Raw genomic sequence first — 24989 nt, 5'->3', positions numbered from 1 at the left:
AAAGGCATATTTCTATGAAAATAACCTGTATGAATAAAGGTTAAATGGAAAAACAATATGGGGGTGTAGTGAGATCCCCAATGGGCTGGACAATTCTCTTCTCATCACTCATCTTGAAAAAAAAGTATACTTAAAAACTTGGGAATCAATCAATCCACCATCATTAACACAAGGGAAAAATCAAATGATTTATTATTGAAATATTGAGAAAAAATGAATTGGTACAATTTAAGGCCAAGTAGCAAACAATAATGCAGGCACTAGGGATGAAGGTGTGAGCATGCGGGTCTGGCAGAGGAGTTGTAGTCGTCGTCGTGTTTGTTTGTTTGTTTGTTTGTTTGTATTTGGTGTGGAAAAAAGAAAAACAATAAAAACCCATCGCCAGCATCAAGTGGACATACACAGTGGACACACCCAGTAGACTACTAGAGTGCAAAAACAAAGTGTGCGTCACTGAGATGGGCATGGGCTAAAGGATGGGCAGCCAGGACAGTACGTAATGGATGATGATATTAGGTTTAGTGGGCTGGAAGGAATGATGTGCTGCATCAGCTGCCAAAGGCTGCTTAGGAAAGGTACGTTACTAGGCAGTGGAGGCTACTGAGGGGAGGACGGCTCGTAAAAATGTCTGGAACAGAGCGAATGGAATGGCATCAAAAATAATGTCCGGAACAGAGAAAATGGAATGGCATCAAAAACATGGAAACCATGTGTTTGTTACCATTCCACTAATTCCGCTCCAGACATTACCACGAGCCCGTTCTCCCCAATTAAACTTCTTCAGGATCGGTGTCCTGTCCACGGGACAGTTGAGCTAACGTAGGTTAATGCGATTAGCATGAGGTTGTAAGTAACAAGAACATTTCCCAGGACATATCTTATATTGGCAGAAAGCTTACATTCTTGTTAATCTAACTGCACTGTCCAATTTACAGTAGCTATTACAGTGAAAGAATACCATGCTATTGTTTGAGGAGTGCACAATTTTCAACATGAAGTTATTCATAAACAAATTAGCCACATTTGGGCAGTCTTGATACAACATTTTGAACAGAAATGCAATGGTTCATTTGATCAGTCTAAAACTTTGCACATACACTGCTGCCATATAGTGGCCAAAATCTAAATTGCACATGGGCTGGAATAATACATTATGGCCTTTATATTGCATTTCAAAAGATGGTACAAAAAAAAATATAAACGAACAGTTGGTTTCTTTCTTTGTATTATCTTTTACCAGATCTATTGTGTTATATTCTCCTACATTCCTTTCACATTTCCTGAAACTTCAAAGTGTTTCCTTTCAAATGGTACCAAGAATATGCATATCCTTGCTTCAGGGCCTGAGCTACAGGCAGTTAGATTTGGGTATGTCATTTTAGGCGAAAATTGAAAAAAAGGGGCGGGGTTTTTAAGGTGCCACCAACTTCCTGTGTTGCCAGGATATGGGCACAAGTGTTCTATTTAAGGAGAGCTACCATCGCCGTTTTGATATGTGGACTGTGACGAATTTGTGCATATTGAATGTTACATGAATTGTGTAAATGTATCTATGGTATTTGTTGTACTATAATACATTTTGTCTTCGGTGGTATTAGATCCCAATTGTCTCGCTCTACCTAATAAACCGATCTTGGATGTAAGGTGGTCTATTCTCCTCCTTTAGGATGTTATTTTCCGAGTCTGAGGGGTGCAAACGCCCTCACTCCCCCTTCTGTTAACTTCAGGTAATTACATCCTGAGGTACACTCATGATTTTCCTTCACACACTTTATACTGTAAGCTTGACTATGGGCTTGAGTTTCATGCAAACAATATATAACCCAAACATTAACAAAGCAGACAATTTGACCAGCTTTGTTTGGATCAAAATCAAGTGGTGAAGAAACCAAAGTATGGCTGCGTCCTGATTCTTTACCCTTTTTAAAAAGCTTTGCACTTGCACACTTCCCGTCATGGATTTAACAAGATGAAATTCTCTCTAGCCAACGATTAAACCAATCCATTGCTTTCAAAGCCATTGATGTGTGCAAATGCAGACTTCGGGAGAAAGGTGGAGAATCGGGATGCAGCCCAAAGCAATTGCCACCACCACCTCCTCCGAAGTATTTCCAGCCACGTGAACAAACAGGCATTTAATCAGCAGTGGTTTGGCATCATACTAAGTGTGGCACAGAGATCCAACACACTCAAAATAATGTTCAAGTAAGATTAACATAAAAAAAAAAAGATTACACAATGAACTGTATACATGTCTACAGACTGCTCGGACATCTAAGTGTCTAATACTACAATATACAAACGCAAGGCCAAAAACAAATCCTGTTTGTGTACTGCTTAGTTAAGAACATACATTTAATTTAAATGTACTATATGACCATTAATATAAGAGCTACATGACTCCTCACTAACCGACAGACAGGCTACGGCCCAGTACCATTTCAGCCCCTAGCCACTTCTCGTAGCCTCCAGCCCTTTGGTGTTCTCAGAGCCTAAAGAACAGATATGGTGAAAGCTCTGCTTTTAGCCTATTTCGGAGGTTATATTCCCATATAACTTTGCCTACACCTTGGTTCTTTGGAATCTATCAACGCCAAAAGGTTCACTTTTAGACGAAGTAGCTGGGACCGAAATGGAAGCAGGCCTATAACCTATTATAAAAAAACTTTTTTCCCCCCTCCTCCTTCAATAGTGATTGGAGTACAAAGCTCAATGCATGACCACTTTCTGGAGCCCGAACCTGAAGACCAAACTCCCCTTAGGCGTTTCTCTCTAGATACATAAAACAACCCAACATTTAAAAAAACTAAATAATTTAAACTTTCACAAGGACAAAGCAATTGGTTGGTTTTTAAACTAGACATCATTATGAGACATAAAACAGAATGGGAACAAAACATATGTAAGAGCATTCTTCTGGGTCAACATCACAAGCATTACTGCAGTGCTCGCAAATACCCCAATCCCTCTGGCCTCGTTTAGCTGTCCTGCCTGCTCGTTATCCTCTCCTCGTTACTCGCAGGCAGTCTTTGTTCTTTAGACCAGTCGGATACAATTTGCAGTTCTCCATCCATATTGTCCATGACTGGAGCATAAGCCTTTAAAAATTCACAAAAAAAAATGGATGAACTCTCCATTTTCCAATCATGTAGTTTCCTCATTTAAAAGGAAGTTACATTCAGGTCAGGCAAAATTGGACAGTCACATTTCCATTGCGACCGGAATGTTCTGCCGTGGTGGGTCTTTGTGAGACTCGGGAGTGGACTCGACTACTTCCCTACGGGCCTCTTTTTCAAATGAACTCTGACGAAGCAGTGTTCCGCACGTAGCGATAAAAAGCATCGTTTGTGCATCGTGAACAGGACATGTACAGTGTACAACTTGACACGTACAAATCAACAAATGGCACTGGCGTTTACCCTGTGTGCCGCGTCATCGGATTAACACCTACTGAAACTACTGGCACTGTAGGTGTGCTTGAGATGATGCACTGCATCTCTTTCTGTGTCCAACTTAAACTATAGAACAATTCTATGGATATTGTTCCTGGAGACGAGAACCAGCACCTGGGTGTGAGTACTGGTTTTTTAATTGATCGGTCTTAAAACGCTGAAATACTATGGCTGCGTTTAGACAGGCAGCTCAATTCTCATCTTATTTTTACCAATCAAATCAACTCTGAAAAATATCTGATGTGAAAGGTCAAAAGGCCAATTAGTGTGTGGGGGGGGGAATCAGAATTGGGCTGCCTGTCTAAACACAGCCTATTTGGCAGGAGATTTGTACACCGGAGCAAAGATTAAGGTCATTGAGTGAGCCATTGGGTCCAGGCGCAGTGCAGGGTTTAAGTTCAATTTACTTGTACTGAGTTCAGCGGTGGTGACCACAAAGCGCTGTGGCCAAGCCAGCCTTGCTCTCAGCAGTTCTTGATGGGCTTGCGCCTCATGACAGGGCAATGACGTTCTTGCATGAGTCATGTGAATTGGACTTAAGTGCTCTCTCCTTAGGGACAGTGGAAGTGCTACTCCAGAGCAGTCTCTGGCCTAGTATGAAGTATGCATGTCATTGTCATCCCCTTCATATATAACCACAACTTCTGACATAAAAAAACATGCTTTGTCCAGTTCTTGTCTCTTGTGCAGCTTACTGAACACCTAAAAATGTATGTAAAACAATTAAAAGCAGCTAAATGTGCTAACAAGACATTCCACATTGCACTATGGCTATCAGCAAGTATGGATTGTGCGTAAATCCCAATTTTGGCAAAATACTGTTGTTTTCTTTCTGTGTGGGGAACGTGGTGTTGCGCTGTATGTTACTGTGCAACATCCCTATAACATTCACACAACGCAAGTGGTCTTGACAATGAATCCAGTCAAAAAGGATTAGGCTTTCAGCTCATAGTCCTGGCTCATGCCTGACCCAGATTTGATGGTAAAGACAATGAAAATCTGGACGCAGTGCGGCGCTCTGGACCAGCAGAAAGCGCTGTAGGTCCAGACACCACAGCCCAGTCAGTTCACCAAAAGGACATCCTCGTATGTTGTCGTTCTGAGGGAAGAAACAAAACACTTAACACGATAGCGCATACACATGTAGAAAAACAAACGTCTCTCAACCATGATAGAAAGGATAACAGTGAATGCATCTGTTATTGTCTGGTCATTGAAGTGGCCTCTACTGCTGATCATTCTACAGGGGAACATCCAACCCCATCAAGGCTAGTTGGAGCCATCACCATCAACTTACACCCGTCTGACTCCTTCAGATCTGCAAAGACTGAAGCGGTTAGGAGCTGGAGTGTGGATTCTGAACCCGGCCTTGACCTCTACCTTCAGTCTTGACCTGTGCCCTATGACCCACCTGTCACAGCAGCAGAAGAAGGAGCAGGGCGAGGTCTCGAGGCCCCGGAACATCCCCGAGCTGGGCGTGTCAGTGCACTCTGCGATGAAGGCGTGCAGGTCCGTAATGTGGTAGGGCTCCTGGGTTTGGTGCTGGAGGGACAGGAGAGGAGACATGCATCCATGTTTAGGTTACTCACTTCTGCATCTCAAATGGCACCCTATTCCCTATGTAGTGCACTACCATTGACCAGGGCACTACCTAGGGAATAGGGAGCCATTTGGGACACAACCACCGTGTGTACCGTGATCGGTTGGCTTTCACTAGGTTTTGTTGTTTGGAATTGGCTTCTGTTTGTACTGCTCGATATGAGCAGTGAACATGAATGTTCTTTATGAGGAATGCAACTCTAAATATGAATCTACATCCCACAAAATGTATTGTGTAAACCCAGCTATATGCCTCAACTCCAAATGAAAGTAAAAGACAAGCAGCAAATAAGAAATTATACAATGCTTATCTTTTACATTCATTTGTATTAGAGTCTGTTTAAAAGGGACACTTTGGGATCCTAGAGTCAGATGAACTTGTGGATACCATTTTTATGTCTATGCGTGCAGTTTGAAGGAAGTTGCTAACTAGAGTTAGCGCAATTGCTAAATAGCATTAGAGCAATGACTGGAAGTCCAGGGTAACTGCAAGCATGCTAGTAGATACTATTGTCTTCCAGTCATATTGCGGTAACGCAATATGGGAAACTACCTCTAACTTCCTTCATAGATAAAGGGCTATAAAGTCTCATTACTCTTGGCTGTACCTTGATCTCTGAAAATGCACATCGTTGAAGAACATTTTCAAATTAAATCACACTGCGGATGATGTTTTACTGTATTTTTTACACAGATCTGTGCTCTTTTGCCTGACGAAAATGTTGCCCTTTGATGTTACCTTGATGGTTTCGTACGCGCCGGTGATGAGGGCGATGAAGAGCGACAGTACCATGTAGATGAAGAGGGAGATGAAGGTGTACAGGTAGACCTGGCTGAACACCCACACCAGCGTGCTGCTCTCCTGCATCTCCGAGAAAGTCACAAACATGTCGTCGCCGTTGATCAGCGAGAACAGGCACTCTGACACCATGGAGAGAGAGCGGAACTGACAGAGGGCGAGAGAGAGGGAAACAGTTCAATTACATTTCATGTATTTCATAGCAGCTTACTGAATTGAATACGATAGGGAGAGAGACTGTTAAATTACACAAACAACCATGTGACTTAATATGACCTTCTCACTATATTGGTTCAAAATTATTCAGGATTCAGTACACATTTATTTTTTTACAAAATAAATCCCTTATGGCCATCTTACTGGCAAGGGCCAGTAAATATTGAACTATAATAATAGACAAATCACATGTTAATAACACAGTACGTCATTATTGTGCAAAATCCCAAAATGCACCATTGTGCATCATCACTGAAGCATATGGGGTGTCCCCCTCCAGATTCACTGTTTCCTTTTCAATCTATTTGCCGACCCGCTCCGTTATTGGCCTTCTTCTGTTAGCATGTCTGCCTGTGCTTCAAAATGGTGGCTGTCTGTACCTTGACGTGATAGGGCCCCAGCACGATCCAGCCGCAGAAGCAGTAGCCCAGGTAGATGACAGCCACACAGCTGCAGAACCGGATCACGTTGGGGAACGCAGCTCGCAAGGTCACAATCAGGATCTGAGAGGGAGAGCCAGGAGAGTGGTTGAATCACTGTCATCGTTAGTGTGTGTGTCTCTGTGTGTAGGCAACTTACATTGTACTTCTGGAAGAAGCTGAGGTAGCGAATGACTCCGACCCACACCAACAAGGTGGAAGTCCCCAACAGAATGCCACACTCATCATACGATGACAAATTCTGTATGGAGAGATATTCAACTCATAAATACCTCATGAGCTTAGCACAACAATCTTTATCATAACCCAAACAGATACTTTTTTGAGTGCCGATTTCAAATAATTTTTTTGCATTTTCCTCTGGGAAAAATAAAAGGTGTTCTATTCTACTCTGAGCAGTAGAGGAAAAAGTCCCCTAGAGGGGGACTGACCTTGGATTCGATGCCAATCTTGATGATGCTGCCGATGACAGTGAGGACGTCACTGATGATGAGCAGGATGTACCAGCCGTTGATGAATTCCATCCTTTCGTCCCAGCTTACTTTCCGGCCCAGGTTAGTCTTGAAGAACTCGACAAACTCCTGTTACACAGAGAGAGAGAGAGGAATGTGGGTGGCCCTACTGGAAAGACGAGTATTCACACCTTCTCAGATTTTGTGTTGCAGAACATTACTCTAAGAATGGAATCACTTCACAGAATACCAATCACCTCCCATCAATTAAAAAAAAAGAAATATATATTTTCTCCCCTTCTTCCACCCCACTCCCCAACCCTATAACAAGCAAACACATGCATCTACAGTTTGTTCTCCGATAATATATGCCATTTAGCAAACACTTTTCTCCAAAGTGACTTACAGCATGCATGCATACATTTTACGTATGAGTGGTCCCGGGGATCGAACCCATTATCCTGGCGTTGCAAGAGCCATGCTCTACCAACTGAGCTATAGAGGACCACCAGATTGGATGTTCCCCCTTTTCACCACTTTCTCTCTTCCTGCCCTCCACCTCCCAGTGACTTACGGCCTGTAGTATGATGCCGCGGAGTATGGAGCGGCCACACAGCAGCAGGGACAGTATACAAACGATCACCACCACCACGTCAAACGTTAGCCGCGTGTAGTTCTCCGCTGAGAGGGAGGGAAGGAAAGAGAGGAGTTAGTGGCTTTCATCAAGTAGAAGCATAGGAGTGAATACTTACTTCCACTTAAGTTAAACTTTCATGTTGACATCAATGCATGACCAAGTGAAAATTCTTATGAGGCATCTATAATGTCTTATGAGGTCAAATGAAGATGGTGAAAGGGGAGATTGCTTAGTGTTTACATAGTGTTTGTTTGTGGTAGAAGTTGTACCGGTTAATTTCTGTCTGGTCATTCTGTGTGTAGGTTTGTATTGACCCATGCAAATATAAATATATTTTGCCAACTCTCTTACCAGGTCTCCTCAACAAAAAAAAAATTATACAAAAAAAAAAGAGTTTACTACCTCGAGATTCTCCTGGGTTGTAATAATTAGGGCACACCGTATAAAAATATTTAGCAATGGAAGCAGTTCGGGTAGTCCCTACGTTTCAGTCCATTTCTCCTGTTTAGTGCTAAATTAATATTACCCTGGTGAAATAAATGTTTAATAAAAACAAAACGTCCATCTCACCGTGGCCTGAAACACTGGGGTCTTTACACTCCTTTATAAAAGCCTGGTTTTCCAGACTGATCCTCACTTTACCACTGTGAGCCTTGTTGTCCAGGACAATCTGTAGAATCCGATGGAAAGAACCACAGATCAGACATTCATACAGGTACCAGTAGCACTTGCTGTAAACGTTGGCAACAAAATGAAACATAAAAAAGTGGTGGACTCGTCAAGGGATAATTAACTCAGAAAAAATAAAAAAATAAAAATAAAAGTCCCTTTTTCAGGACCCGGTCTTTCAAAGATAATTTGTAAAAATCCAAATAACTTCACAGATCTTCATTGTAAAGGGTTTAAACACTGTTTCCCATGCTTGCTCAATGACCCATAAACAATTAATGAACATGCACCTTTGGAACGGGGGGCCAGCACAGGAAAAAAAAAAAAAAAAATGTATGAAATTGTATGAAATGTATGCATTCACTACTGTAAGTCGCTCTGGATAAGAGCGTCTGCTAAATGACTAAAATGTAAATGTAAATGGAACGGTCGTTAAGACATTAACAGATTACAGATGGTAGGATATTAAGGTCACAGTTATGAAAACTTAGGACACTAAAGAGGCCTTTCTACTGTCTGAAAAACCCCAAAAGAAAGATGCCCAGGGTCCCTGCTCGTCTGTGTGAACGTGCCTTAGGCATGCTGCAAGGAGGCATGAGGATTGCAGATGTGACCAGGGCAATAAATTGCAATGTCCGTACTGTGAGACGCCTAAGACAGCGCTACAGTGAAACGGGACGAACAGCTGATCGTCCTCGCAGTGGCAGACCACGTGTAACAACAACTGCACAGGATCGGTACAGCCGAACATCACGCAACAACAACTGCCTGAGTTACACAAGGAACGCACAATCCCTCCATCAGTGCTCAGACTGTCCGCAATAGGCTGAGAGAGGCTGGACTGAGGGCTTGTAGGCCTGTTGTAAGGCAGGTCCTCACCAGACACCACTGGCAACAATGTCGCCTATAGGCACAAACCCACCGTCGCTGGACAAGACAGGACTGGCAAAAAGTGCTCTTCACTGACGAGTCACGGTTGTGTCTCACCAGGGGTGATGGTCAGATTTGCGTTTATCGGCGAAGGAATGAGCGTTAGACGAAGGCCTGTACTCTGGAGCGGGATCGATTTGGAGGTGGAGGGTCCGTCATGGTCTGGGGCGGTGTGTCACAGCATCATTGGACTGTGCTTGTTGTCATTGCAGGCAATCTCAACGCTGTGCGTTACAGGGAAGACATCCTCCTCCCTCATGTGGTACCCTTCCTGCAGGCTCATCCTGACATGACCCTCCAGCATGACAATGCCACCAGCCATACTAGAGTTCTGTGTGTGATTTCCTGCAAGACAGGAATGTCAGGGTTCTGCCATGGCCAGTGAAGAATCCGGATCTCAATCCCATTGAGCACATCTGGTACCTGTTGGATTGGAGGGTGAGGGCTAGGGCCATTCCCCTCAGAAATGTCCGGTAACTTGCAGGTGCCTTGGTGGAAGAGTGAGGTAACATCTCACAGCAAGAACTGGCAACTCTGATGCAGTCCATGAGGAGGAGATGCACTGCAGTACTTTCTGCAGCTGGTGGCCACACCAGATACTGACTTTTGATTTTGACCCCCCTCCCCTTTGTTCAGGGACACATTATTAAATTTATGTTAGTTACATGTCTGTGGAACTTGTTCAGTTTGTGTCTCAGTTGTTGAATCTTATGTTCATACAAATATTTACACATGTTAAGTTTGCGGAAAATAAACGCAGTTGACAGTGAGAGGACATTTCCTTTTTTGCTGAGTTTATAACAAACAGGTCATAGCTTACCTATAATATACAGGCAATGAAAAGGTTTCCACAGCAACTACTACACACTAAACAGGTTACAATGAGCCACAGACTGGGTAGGACCATTTGCAGGAAGTGGTGGGGGAGGGAAGGGGGGTGGGACTCACCGTTATGAAGAAGGTGTAACAGTCAGGAATCTCGTTGTTGATGATGGTCTGAATGTTGATGGCCTTTAGTTGGAACTGTATCGTCACGTTTATGAGTCTAGACAACAAAGAGTGAAAAGAAAAAAAACAAGAGGGATATCAGGGTTGTGTCAAAGTGAAAGCAAAGAAGAGTTTTCAAACATTTTGCAACACAAAACAAAAATGTATGTTTCTTATTGGACAAGTACAGGTAGACCCTCCCCTTTTTTTGTTAGTTTTCCGTTTGGCGTCTAATGAAGATATCCCAAGGCTATAGGTAGTGTGTAAACAGTTTGGATGTGTGTGAGAGCGATACAAATGAACAGTTAGATACCACAAAGATGGATGTCCCATCTATCTTAGTTGTAGACCGACAAAAAACATGAGAGCCCGAAGTCATTTGAAAAGACATTTGAAAAATGAAGCCTTACTTGTGGAACTTGAGGGTAAAGTTCTTGTAGTCACTGCCGAAAGGCGCTCGAGGGACTGACAGAGGGTTAACCCCCACACAATCTAGTAACAGGACAGAGAGAGAAGTTAGTCATTTCAGGGGCTGTTAATGTTTTTCCTTATCCAAATAGAATTACACTGAAATAGACCATTACACTGAAATAAATGTCTGATCTAGTAGTTATATATCTATGGTTATTCTGTTCTGGTGATCATGTCAAGAGTCAAAGGGCAGGCCATTTCAATACCAGGTGATTTCTGTTGTTCAATGTGTTTTCCCTTTAGTCAGTAGTATTGTCCCAAGTGTCAGCTCATATAAGGAAGTGGGGCTTCCTACTACTTTCACATGATTGGGGAACAATACAGTATTTACACATGTTTAGTCAATACAAATTATACAGTTACAATGGATTGTTACTGAAAAGATGACATGGTACTGGAAATAAGCAGCTTAGCAACTCTTTGGGTAGGAAATGAAATAACTTAACTTCAGGCTAGACAAGGCGGGGGCATAGAGCACTGGTGAATCATCAAACTTGGCCCTGTAAAGCCACAAGTCGTGCAGGCTTTTGTTCAAATCCGGCACAAAACTCACCCTTTTTCAACCAGTCAACTAATCATCAAAAGCATGATAAGCCAAATCAGGTGTTTTAATGCTGGAACAGAACTACATTTAAGCTGAGTCCCAAATGGCACCACATTCCCACTCCATAGGGTGCCATTTGGGAAGCGCCAACACTGTGTAGCTCTAGTACCAGGGTTGGTGACCACTGGCATAATGCAAGAAAGTAGATCTATGTACCTGTGATAACATGAGGGTCAATGTTGAAGGTATCATTGGCGGGATCGATGCTGCCCTTCTTGTAGTACTGCTGGCAGAGAGAGAGGGCACTCCCGTTCACCCCGACCCCATAGACGTACGCATAGCGTCCCACCGTGGTCTCGGGTAGCACCAAATACTGTGAGGGAGGAGGAAGGGTACGAAGATGGAGAATAAGGCCCTGCTCTAATATTTAAAAAATAATTCATCCCCCTTTCCTCCCTAATTTGAGGTAATCAGTGTTCTGTATGAGGATTTGATTAGTGAACGTTTCTACACTACCTCTTTCGCCAATCAAACTCGCTCAGATCTGTGATTACTTCAAAATGATGCAGGAAGGAAAGGATACATTCTAAATACTCAAACAGGGCCTAAGAGTTGGAGACTTTTAGTTGAAAGTAGAGGATGAAATTATGAAGGGGGCGAGATGTGGTACTTCTTTGCGCTGCATGTTTACATACCAGTCTGTATGACGGGTCATGTACATTAGGCACCAAACGGAGAGATTCTGAAACCCTCATTAACATTTTCCTTTTAAATACATTTTCTGTTGCATGCCCGAATGAACATGACCCAGGTGTCGTTAGTGACTGTTACCTGGTCTACGGCGTAGAAGATGTGTTCGTAGACGTCGCTCTGTCTGTACACGGCCAACGTGTCGTCGGAGCCCTCGTCATAGTCCTTCAAGAAGATGTGCTTAAAGGACATGGTGTTCTCCTCCTTGAACGTCACCACCATCTGGTTGCTGAGGCCAAAGAACACCAGCTGATGGACGGAGGGAGGGAAGTAGGGATTCAGGTGTTTTATTGAAAGAAAGTGACTGTTCACAACTATAACATAACCCTTTTTGCTCTTAGGGAAATTATAGAAGTTATTGTTGTAAAGATTGTCGGTCCATATTTAAAAACATCCGATGCACAGACATCCTATCCACCAATAGGAACGGTGCATATGAAACAAGGTGTCAGTTGTTATGGACTTCAGGATTGTTGGTCCTGCCATAAAACCCGAGCTTTGCCATGAGGGCGTTTAAAATGTGTTGTGCATACACTCAAAGTGCATATGAAACTAAATGTGTGTAGTTACCTGCACCGTGACAATGATAATCTTGAGCAGCTGCAGGCCCAGTTTGAAGGGCTTGCGGCCCTTGGCGTGGAACTTGTCACAGGGGCTCATGAAGAAGTACTTGAGCTTCCTGCGCAGGGCCTCCTCTTCCTGCTCTGCCCCCAGCCAACCCCCCGCCGTTGCCGTGGGCAACCGGGGGTTGCCATGGCTGTGTCTGTGGTGAACATGCTTGTCGCTGCTGTCGCTGGAGCCGTAGCCGTGAGGAGACACAGAGGAAACCAACCTCTCCTTCTCTGGAGAGACAGATAGAGAGCGAGGGAAGAAAAAAAACATGTTAGCAGCGATAGAAGGATAGTGAGAGTGACTAATATGGCCTATCAAAGAAACAGCAATGTAATCTGCAATAGGGCGCCACAATGACACTCTATATTAGTGCCATTTCCTCTGTGAGCACCGACACGGTTTTCCCAGTGTATGTGGTTTTGAACCGTTGACACCGTTTCTTACTGATGAATAGGCTACGTGTCGTAATGTTACCCTTCAGTGAGTGACAGCTCTTGTACTAGCTTGGGCAGCTTTCATTCATTACATTTCCTAATCTCCCTCGCCTCATATAGTCATCCTTCATCACGTCTCTATCTAGTAAAACCCTGGGAGGTGACACAGGCCAGCTTATTAAAACAACAGCCAGATCAGAGACCCTGGGCTGGGCCGGGCGAGACAGACAGCCTCCCTGGAGGAAGAGAAGCGGGTGACTGGTGTGCTATAGCTGGCGGCTCCGCCACTCAAGGCTGACAGAAACACACCACTGGAGATGGCTGGAAGACACAGAAAGACTCCAGGGATGGTCGGGCTAATGCTACGCTAATACACCCGTCTGACTTGGTAGTAATTTATCAGAGGAGCAGAGCTTCGAGGTGCGATGCTACACATTTTGATTGTCGTTGATAACATAAACCATAAAGGTGTAGTAAAAACCTATATCACTGCACAGTCAGTGGAGACCGCTGGTGAAAGCTTAATTCAACCTCAGAGTTGACCAAACAAACATGTGACAATAACAGACTTGGAAGGAAAATCTGGACTATATAGTTAGTGGGTAAAAGAGCTAGTTCAGCAGTAATGGAGAAAAAGGAAGTTGAACTTGGAAATTAACTGCTGTCAACTCTTGGGTCACCTCACATCTGGTAAACAGGATGTGAGTTTACCAGAACTCGAAGACCCAGACATGAAGACACAAAATCTGGTCTGACGGAAGTAGAAGAGATTATCATTGATGTGTGTGTGTGTGTGTGTGTGTGTGTGTGTGTGTGGCAAGGGTGATCAATGTTTACCTATAGTAAGCCATCCACAATAATCACCTGCATATGTAACGATCTTTAGTTCGGCCAAGTGAATGAGAGAAGCCTATCTAGCGGGGGGTGACCTACCTACATTATATCAACTTGCACACACAGAACCTTGTAAAGGTCAAACACTCACAGACATGACAGCAGTTGCGTGACTCATCCTGTCAAAAACAATTCAGACCTGTGCTGAAAGAATTTCACTTTGTAACATTTCGTGCCAGCAATAGGAGCCCAAGTCAAGAAATTGACAGATCTTGATGGGGCATTCGTCAAAACAAAATTGCAGATGATGTCGGCTTGTTGCCGAGCCGCACTAAGAGATAGAGTCAATCAAACTGAATAAATCCGCTGAAAGATCCTGCTGTTCCGGTTCAGGGCAGTCAATGGTGTGTTAGAGAAGGCTTAATAGACAGCCCTGCACCTTGTCCGTCAGTCATAGTCAGCACTGTGACCATCAGTCTGCCAGCATCTCTATCACTACAACAGATCAGCAGCTATCAGTCTGCACTGGGCCACCCAGGGAGAGCAGGCTACACTATGTAACCTCATTGGAACCAGTAAACAAGCAAAGCTGCTCCTTGTCTCTGTCAACTCTTAACTCTCTATTTCCATTTCCTCCTGTGGCAAGAGGACATGGTTATGAGGTGGACTTTTTGTTATTGTTATTTTTTTTACTTTACTGTTTCTTAGTCTCAAAATGATTTACTTGCACTTTATAGAACACTACATTGTAGCTGGTCCAATCAGATAACCTGGCACATGTTAGCCCTATGGTAGCCTCACCAGCTGACAGTGATTATTTCCTGTAACAAATTCTGCATCAGCCTATAAAAGATCTTGGATATAAAGTCTAACAACATTTGTTTAAAAATATATCAACCCTGGACACCAGAGGGATATTTAAACCTATAAATTCAAGGTTTACTTTTGTTCCATTGGTGTGTAACAATGTTATGTTCCAATATTGCATTGATGCATCTTTGACTAGTACTAACAGACAAAATGTTCAAGTTTTCCAGTTTTTGCTTATTACCATTGCTTCCATGTGGCACACACTGCTAAAGTGGTTGACTCTAAATCGATAATACACTTTAACCATGGGTTCGAGCCCCCCCTCGCATCAAGCTTTTTTGCTGTGGAAATCTTTTTTATAAATAAACTGTCCTTGATGCAAAACACATGTGACGAAGTGCATGATTATAATAATAAGGGCTGTCTCCGAAATGTTTTATTTCTTTAAATAAATAAAAAAATACAATAAAAAAAATAAAAAATAAAAATCGGTCGACCATGAGTAATCTGTTCTTTCGACCAATCGATTGGTCGAAATTTTAAAACGTGTATCTTTCCATACGTTTTAATAAAATTAACTTTATGTAGGCTACTGAGCTTGTCTGACGCTTTAAGCACTGCAATTAAAAATGAAGACACACAAATTACTAAAGAGGGAGCCAGAGATCAATATAGCCTAACCAGAAGAAAAAAGGAAAAAAACAGTTCTAGACCATCCTCCTCCTGCTGCCCGCTGCTGCTGGCCCTCGCAGATTCTGCCATTATGCTCCTGAAGTTGCCAGTAATAGGCTACACCAGCGGTCAGCAACCTTTCCCATTTGGAGTGCCAAGTTATCCTACCATTTCTACTAATCTGCATGCCAGTTATGATTTTCATATGCACATTTTTGTGGAACAGTTTAATTTCATTTTTAATAAATAACTCCATATCTCAAAATCAATGTCATGTGGTTAATCAAAATTCTAAATGAAAATTATGCAAATCTAAAAGTAACTTCTATTGCCAATATGTAAAAATAGCCTACATAAAGCCAACAATTAAAACATTGCAGACCGCAGGTAGAAAATATCCTGATGGAAGTAAATATCCTATAAATCAAATTGGCTACAAATTGGCTTGCAACAGTGTACTAAATATTCTGGGTCCTCAGAGTTTCCTGCCAGTGAGCTTCAAACAGACAGACACAGCTGAAGGCCATTTTGAAAAAGGGATAAGAAGTAATTAGGTAGGCCTATTTTATGACATTTCCACCGGATCAGAGCATGGCATTTTTTCCCCTTTCATGCTGAGAAATATCAAAAAGGGAGAGAGCTGGAAAGATTTGACAAATAGGCTACGTTGAGGAACAATTGTCACGCTCAATGGATGTAAAAAAATAAAAATTCTTGTTTACTTGCTGTTTGAGGCAAAGAAAAAATTACTTTGAGAAGCTCCACAGTGATGGTAACATTTTACATTTTACATTTTAGTCATTTAGCAGACGCTCTTATCCAGAGCGACTTACAAATTGGTGCATTCACCTATAATATCCAGTGGAACAACCACTTTACAATAGTGCATCTAAATCTTTTAAGGGGGGGGGTTAGAAGGATTACTTTATCCTATCCCAGGTATTCCTTGAAGAGGTGGGGTTTCAGGTGTCTCCGGAAGGTGGTGTTTGACTCCGCTGTCCTGGCGTCGTGGTAAGTTAAAACAATCAGAATTGACTACTCGTAAATGGAATGAAATAAACCCAAACTTTTTTCCCTCACAAGCGTAGCCTAGGTTGTGCGTTCTGCAAACAACGTGTCCACTACTGCATTAAAAGAAATGACAATAACCAAACAAGCATTGTAGATCAGAAATTATGGGAATTAATGGTAAATGTACTACTGGTGATACTGGTGTTTTTACCTTTATTTAACTAGGCAAGTAAGTTAAGAACAAATTCTTATTTACAATGACGGCCTAGGACCAGTGGGTTACCTGCCTTGTTCAGGGGCAGAACAACAGATTTTTACATTGTCAGCTCGGCGATTCGATCTAGCAACCTTTCGGTTACTGGCCCAACGCTCTAACCACTAGGCTACCTGCTAACGTGTGCCATCCCCGCAGCCTCAAAATTGGATTAGTCCACTCAGACTGGCTTGAATCAGACGCGTCTCTTCTGCCATAATTTGTTTTTAAATATTTGCCACTGCTCGACCAAACAATCACCCAGTCGACTAAATGGTGTCAGCCCTAACAGTAATGCACAGAAAACGTTGTACATGTAAGTGTTGCCTACATAAGAAATTAAGTGATGTTTTTGATCTAACAGTAACGTTAAACTACAGTGTATTCGAAAAGTATTCAGACCCTTTGACTTTTTCCACATTACAGCCTTATTCTAAAATGAATTGAATTGTATTGTTCCCTCAATCTACACACAGTACCCCATAATAACAAAGCAAAAGCAGGTTTATTGAATTTTTTGCAAAATATAAAATAAAAACATTTAAAATGTCACATTTACACAAGTATTCAGACCCTTCACTCAGTACTTTGTTGAAGCACCTTTGGCAGCGATTACAGCCCAGAGTCTTCTTGGGTATGATGCTACAAGGTTGGCACACCTGTATTTGGGGAGTTTCTCCCCTTCTTCTCCGCAGATCCTCTCAAGTTCTGTCAGGTTGGATGAGGAGCGTCACTGCACAGCTATTTTCAAGGCCCCTCCAGAGATCTTAGATTGGGTTCAAGTCCGAGCTCTGGCTGGGCCACTCAAGGACATTCAGAGACTTGTCCCGAAGCCACTCTTGCATTGTCTTGGCTGTGTGCTTAAGACATTGTCCTGTTGGAAGGTGAACCGTCGCCCAGTTTGAGGTCCTGAGTGCTCTGGAGCAGATTCTCTCTGTACTTTGCTCTGTTCATCTTTCCCACGATCCTGACTAGTCTCCAAGTCCCTGCCGCTGAAAAACATCCCCACAGCATGATGCTGCCACCACCATGCTTCACCGTAGGGATGGTGCCAGGTTTCCTCCAGACGTGACACTTGGCATTCAGGCCAAAGAGTTCAATCTTGGTTTCATCAGACCAGAGAATCTTGTTTCTCATGGTCTGAGGTACATTTTGGCAAACTCCAAGCAGGCTGTAATGTGCCTTTTACTGAGGAGTGGCTTCCGTGTGGCCTCTCTACCACAAAGGCCTGATTAGTGGAGTGCTGCAGAGATGGTTGTCCTTCTGGAAGGTTCTCCTATCTCCACAGAGGAACTCTAGAGCTCTGTCAAAGTGACCATCTGGTTCTTGGTCACCTCCCTGACCAAGACCCTTCTCCCCTGATTGCTCAGTTTGGCCAGGCAGCTCTAGGAAGAGTGTTGGTGGTTCCAAACATCTTCCAGTTAAGAATGTTGGAGGCCAATGTGTTCTTGGGGACCTTCAATGCTGCAGAAATGTTTTGGTACCCGTCCTCAGATCTGTGCCTCCACACAATCCTGTCTCGGGGTTCTACAGACAAATCCTTCGAACTCATGGCTTGGTTTTTGCTCTGACAACTGTGGGACCTTAGACAGGTGTGTGCCTTTCCAAATCATGTCCAATCAATTCTATTTACCACAGGTGGATGCCGCCAGTTTTCGCTTTGTCATTATGGGGCACTGTGTTTAGATTGATGAGGATTTTTTTTTTAAATTTAATCCATTTTAGCATAAGGCTGTAACGTAACAAAATGTGGAAAAATTCAAGGGGTCTGAACACTTTCCGAATGCACTGTACGCTATTATAGTCGGTATGTTAGGCCAATGTAGAATAGTAATGAATCATTAAGTGATCTTGAGAGACATTGTTTTAGCTTTTATGGATTTCGTTTTAAACAAGCACCATTCTGAGAATTAGCGAAGTATGGCTCTGGTGCACTCCAGCAGATCTACGCCCCTGTATTGCAGTAGCCTATAAGTCAGGCTGCAAGAGGGGCTCCAAGAAGCTCCTCATTAAATATATTTAGAATCTTCATTTCTAATGTTTTAGCCGAACCTCTCGCCAACATACAATTTTTAAATAAATACCTGTAATTCACAAGGAATTTTCAAAGGAAAAATGTATACCTCAACTGGGATTTGAACATCGCAAACCGCAAAAATGACCAGAAACCTGGCTCGCAACACTGTGGGCTATTTGTCCACTTTAACTTTTGTACGTGTTTTTGTAACTTTGATTAGCGGATGGTGCCGTGTGACTTCTGTTAAAGGACACTCATGAAAAAGTGTTCGGTCACGTCAGAGAGGAAGAGGCAAAGCGAGAGGGTTTACGCCGCGCAAAATCTGTACACATAAGCAGATCATTAATATTTAAGCAAGTGAGGAGTTTTTGTATGAGGGGGAAAATAAGAACGTTGAATTTAGTCAAGACATTTTTTTATTGCAATTTAGATACATGAGGCTTATTTGATCTAACAGAAGATTCATAATGCTTACAGGTTACTCATAGAAGTGTGATGCACATGACATTCCGGCAACTTTGAGAAAAAAAACACTTTATATCGGTGTTGTTAAGGTTGCACATTTTGGGGAATATTCAGAGGTGGAAAGTTTGTGGTAATTTATGGGAATATATGCAAATTAATATTAATACCATTTAAATGTAGATGTTTTTTTCATTGGCTATATTTACCATATCATATGGAGACAGAAACATCAACCTTTTACCTTATCATAAGTAGACATAATTGCAAATGATGAAATCCTTCCAATAGAAAAAAATAATAAATAATTGAATTTTTATTAAATGAGTTGACTCTTCACATGGGATGATTTCACTGAACAACAAAAGAAATGGAATATTGAATGATCCAATGATCCATTGCATCTCCCAAAAACATTTAACATACATCTGTAAAATGATAGTCTAGACACTAAAGCTTAGGTTGTCTTCCTCTCAGGCTTCCATGTCGTCGCCCTGGACCTCCTCAATGTCCACCTCTTTAACATCAGACTGAGGCCTCATCTTCACTGTCACTTTCCAACCTTGTTGAGGATGGCTCGTTGTCAGGCTCAAAAAGCCTCATATTTGCCCAGATGACCACCAATTTTTCAACCCTTGTATTGTTCAGCCTGTTGCGTGCTTTGGTGTGTGTGTTCCCAAACAAGGACCAGTTGCGCTCTGAGACGGCTGATGTTGGTGGGATTTGGAGGATGATGGAGGCAACAGGAGAAAGAGCCTCAGATCCACAAAGTCCCTTCCACCAGGTGGCTGATGAGACATGTTGGCACGACTTGCATATTGCATCCACATCCCAAAGCCCTTGCTTGACTTCCAAGAACCTTAGCCTCATCCAGGCCAAGGTGGCGAGACACGGTAGTGATGACACCATAGGCCTTGTTGATCTCTGCACCAGACAGGATGTTCTTGCCAGCATACTTGGGGTCCAACTTGTATGCTGCAGCATGTATGGGTTTCAGGCAGAAGTCTTCACGCTTTTTGATGTGTTTTAAAACTGCAGTTTCCTCTGCTTGGAGCAACAGTGAAGTGGGAAGGGCAGTACGGATTTCTTCTCTTACATCTGCAAGCAGAGTGTGAACATCAGACAGGATGGCATTGTCTCTCTCAATCCATGCAATAGCTACTGCTTTAGGTTTCAGGAGTTGCAGGCTGCTTACCACTCTCTCCCAAAATACATCATCCAGGAGGATCCTCTTGATGGGGCTGTCCATATCGGCAGACTGTAATATGGACATTTCTTGGAGACTCCTTTCCCTCCAGGAGACTGTCAAACATGATGACAACACCACACCAACGGGTGTTGCTGGGCAGCTTCAATGTGGTGCTCTTATTCTTCTCACTTTGCTTGGTGAGATAGATTGCTGCTGTAACTTGATGACCCTTCACATACCTAACCATTTCCTCGGCTCTCTTGTAGAGTATATCCATTGTTTTTAGTGCCATGATGTCCTTGAGGTGAAGATTCAATGCATGAACAACAATGGGTGTGATGTGAGGGTAGGACTCTTCCACTTTAGACCAAGCAGCCTTCATGTTCGCAGCATTGTCTGTCACCAGTGCAAAAACCTTCTGTGGTCCAAGGTCATTGATGACAGCCTTCAGCTTATCTGCAATGTAGAGACCGGTGTGTCTGTTGTCCCTTGTGTCTGTGCTCTTGTAGAATAATGGTTGATGGGTGGAGATTATGTAGTTAATTATTCCTTGCCAATGAACATTCTACCACCCATCAGAGATGATTGCAATGCAGTCAGCTTTCTCTATAATTTGCTTGACCTTGACTTGAACTCTGCATCCAGACAATGAGTAGATAAAGCATGCCTGGTTGGAGGGGTGTATGCTGGGCGAAGAACATTCAGAAATCTATTCCAATACACATTGCCTGTGAGCATCAGAGGTGAACCAGTTGCATACACAGCTCGAACAAGACATTCCATCAGCATCTCTGACTACGTTCCTCCATTGAGTCAAAAAAAACTTCTGATTCCAGGACCATGAGCTGTTGCTATCGATAAGGTGTCTGATTCATCATTTTCACCTCAAATAGAAGTAGAGGGACTTTTGTCAGAGGTTGCTTGTTGTGAGCACTGAGAGAACATTATGCACTTGGCCAGATGATTCTGCATCTTTGTTGCATTCTTCACATATGATTTGCAAATGTACACAGCTTTACCATCTACATTAGTTGCAGTGAAATGTCTCCACACATCATATAGGGCAGTTGCATTTTCCTGTAAAGATTAGAAAAAAAATGAGTAATAAAAACAACAAATACAATTCCATGTACAGATAAATAGTTAGATTAAACAACTCCTTTGTAAGATAAATGTTTTAAAATTAAACATGTATGGAAACAGGTGAATTAACACCCCTCAGTTAGCAGGCTCAAGCAAGCTAAAACCCACATGGTAACAAAAACTAACTAGCAGAAATTGTTAACAAGTTAGAAATTATTTAAACACACTTTGCTGTAAGCTGCTATTTACTGGTTAACAAAAAATTGTGTTTGTCATATAAAATATATTCACCCCACCCAGTATTATAATCAAATCTTACCAGAAGGTATGTAGTCCTTGGCTCAGACAGTGTAGTAGTGTGGGCTCAATAGCATCTCATCAGTGAGAATCAGCTGTACATGTGATGGAAGAGTGCACTGCACATGTGATGGATGAATGCACTGTGCATGCAGAGGGTTGAAATTCCATTGAATTAGGGATAGTTTAATCAAAATATGCCGCAAGACCTAGAATTGCCTTATGTGTATCCCACAAAAAAGGTTCACTGTTATAAGCTAACTCTTTTGATGAATATAAGCAAAATCCCCCAAATTCCAGGGCTTAACATCCCATGGAAAAAGTCCAACCATTTGCAACCCACAAATTAAGTACTGTAAACAATGAGTCAAAAGTATACTACGGCATGAGAAAAAAAAAAAGTACTGACTGCTTACAAGAAAATTTCTAAACCCCTGACCCACACACAGTGAAGTGCAGAAGTGAAAGCCTATGTCCACAGTCATATGGGCACCGTAGACTACGACATGTGAGAGGAAGTTAAGAAACTAGATGTTGGGTGGTTATCACAGAGTATGGTAGATGGAGAACCTGGGTCTGGTTTAAAATGTAGCAGACATGCTATGGTGGTAGGAGGGAGCAAGAGTAGTCAGTCTTCGGAGTCCTGGAGGGGGCTCATGAAACAGTTTGTTTCTTTCAGCTTCCAACGCTCTAGAATTTTAACGGAATCCTTGGGACGTCCAACTAATAATTTAAAATGGTTGTGGTAGGGGCTAGTGTTTAGGGTAGAGGCGTCCCAGGGATCCCGGATAGCACTATCCCTGGAATTTAGGAAAAATTGCTTGAATCAAGACTCATGAGAATTGAAGTACAGCATTGAATGCAATGGCGGGATAGAATAGAACAAATTCAAGGCTACAATTTTCCTTGCTGAAAGTGGCCATCAGGTATAATTTCCTACCCCAAACTTTACAAGTGCAAACTGTTATTAGCGAATTCTGTCAGCATCAGGTCAACATAAAGCGAACTCTTTGCCTATTTCATCCAGAATGTCTGTGGGTGAGAGTGGGGTATGTTGAGCCAAAGGGTACGTTTGCCAACCCTTGTTTCTAGGAAACCATACACAAAATGTATAATTTCACCAAATATTTAGGGAGAAGTCATGATTTCATTGAGTCTGTGGAGGAAGAAACCACATGGAAAGTGGTAAGCAAGTTAGGTCCAACAATTCAAATGAATTTATTGTGCTAGAGGTTTCATGATGCTTGCATATAAACCAAAGCAGATAATTTAAAGATTGTTCTATAGATCACTTGGGGTCTCTATTAGCGTCAACACGAGGCTCTAAACCTAGCATGAAAGTACATCCTTGTAGTTATGTTTGCTTGTAGTTCTGTTTGGGGTAAGTTGAGCCAGTGGCAATGGGGTAAGTTGAGCCAATGGCAAGTTAATCAAATTGAAGTGTTTTCTTCCTAGGTGTAATGCAATACATTATTGCTAGGATATGAGGCAACACCAGGGCCTGGCTTATATTAAAAGTGTTTAAAATATACAGTGTTTGTTAGGTGATAATACTGTGTTAAAAGATGAGTAAAATGATTAAAAGACAAAGGGATTGTGATTGTTTTGTGTTTGGGAAATATGGACATGGTTTGAAAAAGGTAGTGATAATATGTAGGCGGCTCAACTTACCGTGTGAATGGATAGCATAACGTCACTAGTTTCTATTGGAAATACGACATCATTCAGTATTCAGGAATAGCATACACACAAAGACTCATATTGCACACATCAAAGCTGCGTGACTTGCCCAGAAACAGCGATCACATGATTAAAACCAAAACATATTGTGGATAACTGACTAAATATGGTGGATGGTTTTGTACACATTTATGCAATAACGCTTCTTCCAGTCAGTGTTTGGAAAGATTGTAACAAAACATTATTGATGCTGCTGCGTCAACCTCATACAATGTTACCGTGTTGCACAATGTTACTATGTTATACAATGTTACTTACGCATTTATTCACGATTAATCACCATTCAATTTGTACCTAGAATGAGATGTATGTTTTATGGAGATGATTGGCATGACAGCCCACTGTAGAGCTACGTTACACAAGTCGAATATACTCAGGGCCCTCCTTTCAATGGAAGGCATGCAACAATATAACCATTTAAAAACACGCAAAGTAACATGTCAGAAAATTCGTGAAAATGACTTGTAAACAACTCAACATACCTGAACTGGCGCCGCCTTGGTTGCAACTGCCGCTTGCTGTAGCCATGTAAACGTTTTGAAACTAATAAATAAATATGCGACATAAAATCTGAACCGTCTCAGAATAAACAATGGCAAATAAAAGCTGTTATAAAACGCGACTATATTGTTGGCGTGAAGTTAACTGTCCCGGGAAGATAGCCATGAGGACGACGTTTTTCAGTGTGTTCTGTAATTACCGTACAGGTTCAACACCGGGACAAGACATAACTCACTTCCTCAGACGAGATCACGTGACTCATGTGTCATCATGTGACGGTGGCGCTTGTTCTCGTCTCTTTCAATTCGAAGGGCTTTATTGGCATGGGGAACATGTTCACAGTGCAAAAGCAAGCGAAATAGATAATAAAACAAAAGTGAAATAAACAATAAAAAAATGAACAGTTAAACTTTAGACTCATAAAAGTTCAAACAGAATAAATATATTTCAAATGTCGTATTATGTCTATATACAGTGTTGTAACGATGTGCAAATAGTTCTTGTACAAAAGGGAAAATATATCAACATGGGTTGTATTTACAATGGTGTTTGTTCTTCAGCGGTTGCCCTTTTCTTGTGGCAACAGGTCACAAATCTTGCTGCTGTGGTATTTCACCCAATAGATATGGGAGTTTATCAAAATTGGATTTGTTTTCAATTTTTTGTGGGTCTGTGTAATCTGAGGAAATTATGTGTCTCTAATATGGTCATACATTTGGCATGAGGTTAGGAAGGGCAGGTTAGGAAGCCTGTCTTCTCTTTAGAGCCAGGTCTGCCTACAGCAGCCTTCCTCAATAGCAAGGCTATGTTCACTGAGTCTTTACATAGTCAAAGCTTTCCTTTATTTTGGGTCAGATTTTGGGTCAGTCACAGTGGGTAGGTATTCTGCCACTGTTTAGGGCCAAATAGCGTTCTAGTTGGCTCAGTTTTTTTTGTTATTTCTTTCCAATGTGTCAAGTTATCTTTTTGTTTTCCCATGACTTGGTTGGGTCTAATTGTGTTGCTGTCCTGGGGCTCTGTTTGTGTTTGTGAACAGAGCCCCAGGACCAGCTTGCTTAGGGGACTCTTCTCCAGGTTCATCTCTCTGTAGGTTTCTTTCTCCCACTTCAACTTTACAATTTCTTTGCA

The 24989-nt window shown here is 42.2% G+C and overlaps 1 protein-coding gene across 1 annotated transcript; it reads right to left on the bottom strand.

Moving 5' to 3' along the window:
* Positions 1-175: 175 nt before the first annotated feature.
* On the bottom strand, positions 176-24110 carry LOC106588379 (mucolipin-1). Its single transcript, XM_014177298.3, has 14 exons — positions 23843-24110; positions 12517-12788; positions 12028-12195; positions 11413-11569; positions 10592-10673; positions 10143-10239; positions 8166-8265; positions 7533-7639; positions 6938-7087; positions 6646-6747; positions 6447-6569; positions 5791-5997; positions 4864-4994; positions 176-4551 (listed from the first exon to the last, which is right to left on the bottom strand). Exons 1-14 carry the CDS (start codon positions 23886-23888, stop codon positions 4515-4517), a joined length of 1779 nt encoding a protein of 592 aa, XP_014032773.1. The 5' UTR covers positions 23889-24110; the 3' UTR covers positions 176-4514.
* Positions 24111-24989: the final 879 nt, after the last annotated feature.

This window comes from Salmo salar, chromosome 02, assembly GCF_965601325.2.
Source record: "Salmo salar chromosome 02, fSalSal1, whole genome shotgun sequence".
Lineage (NCBI taxonomy): Eukaryota > Metazoa > Chordata > Actinopteri > Salmoniformes > Salmonidae > Salmo > Salmo salar.
The sequence above is the reverse complement of the archived record's forward strand: the minus strand, read 5'-3'. Positions and strand labels throughout refer to the sequence as shown.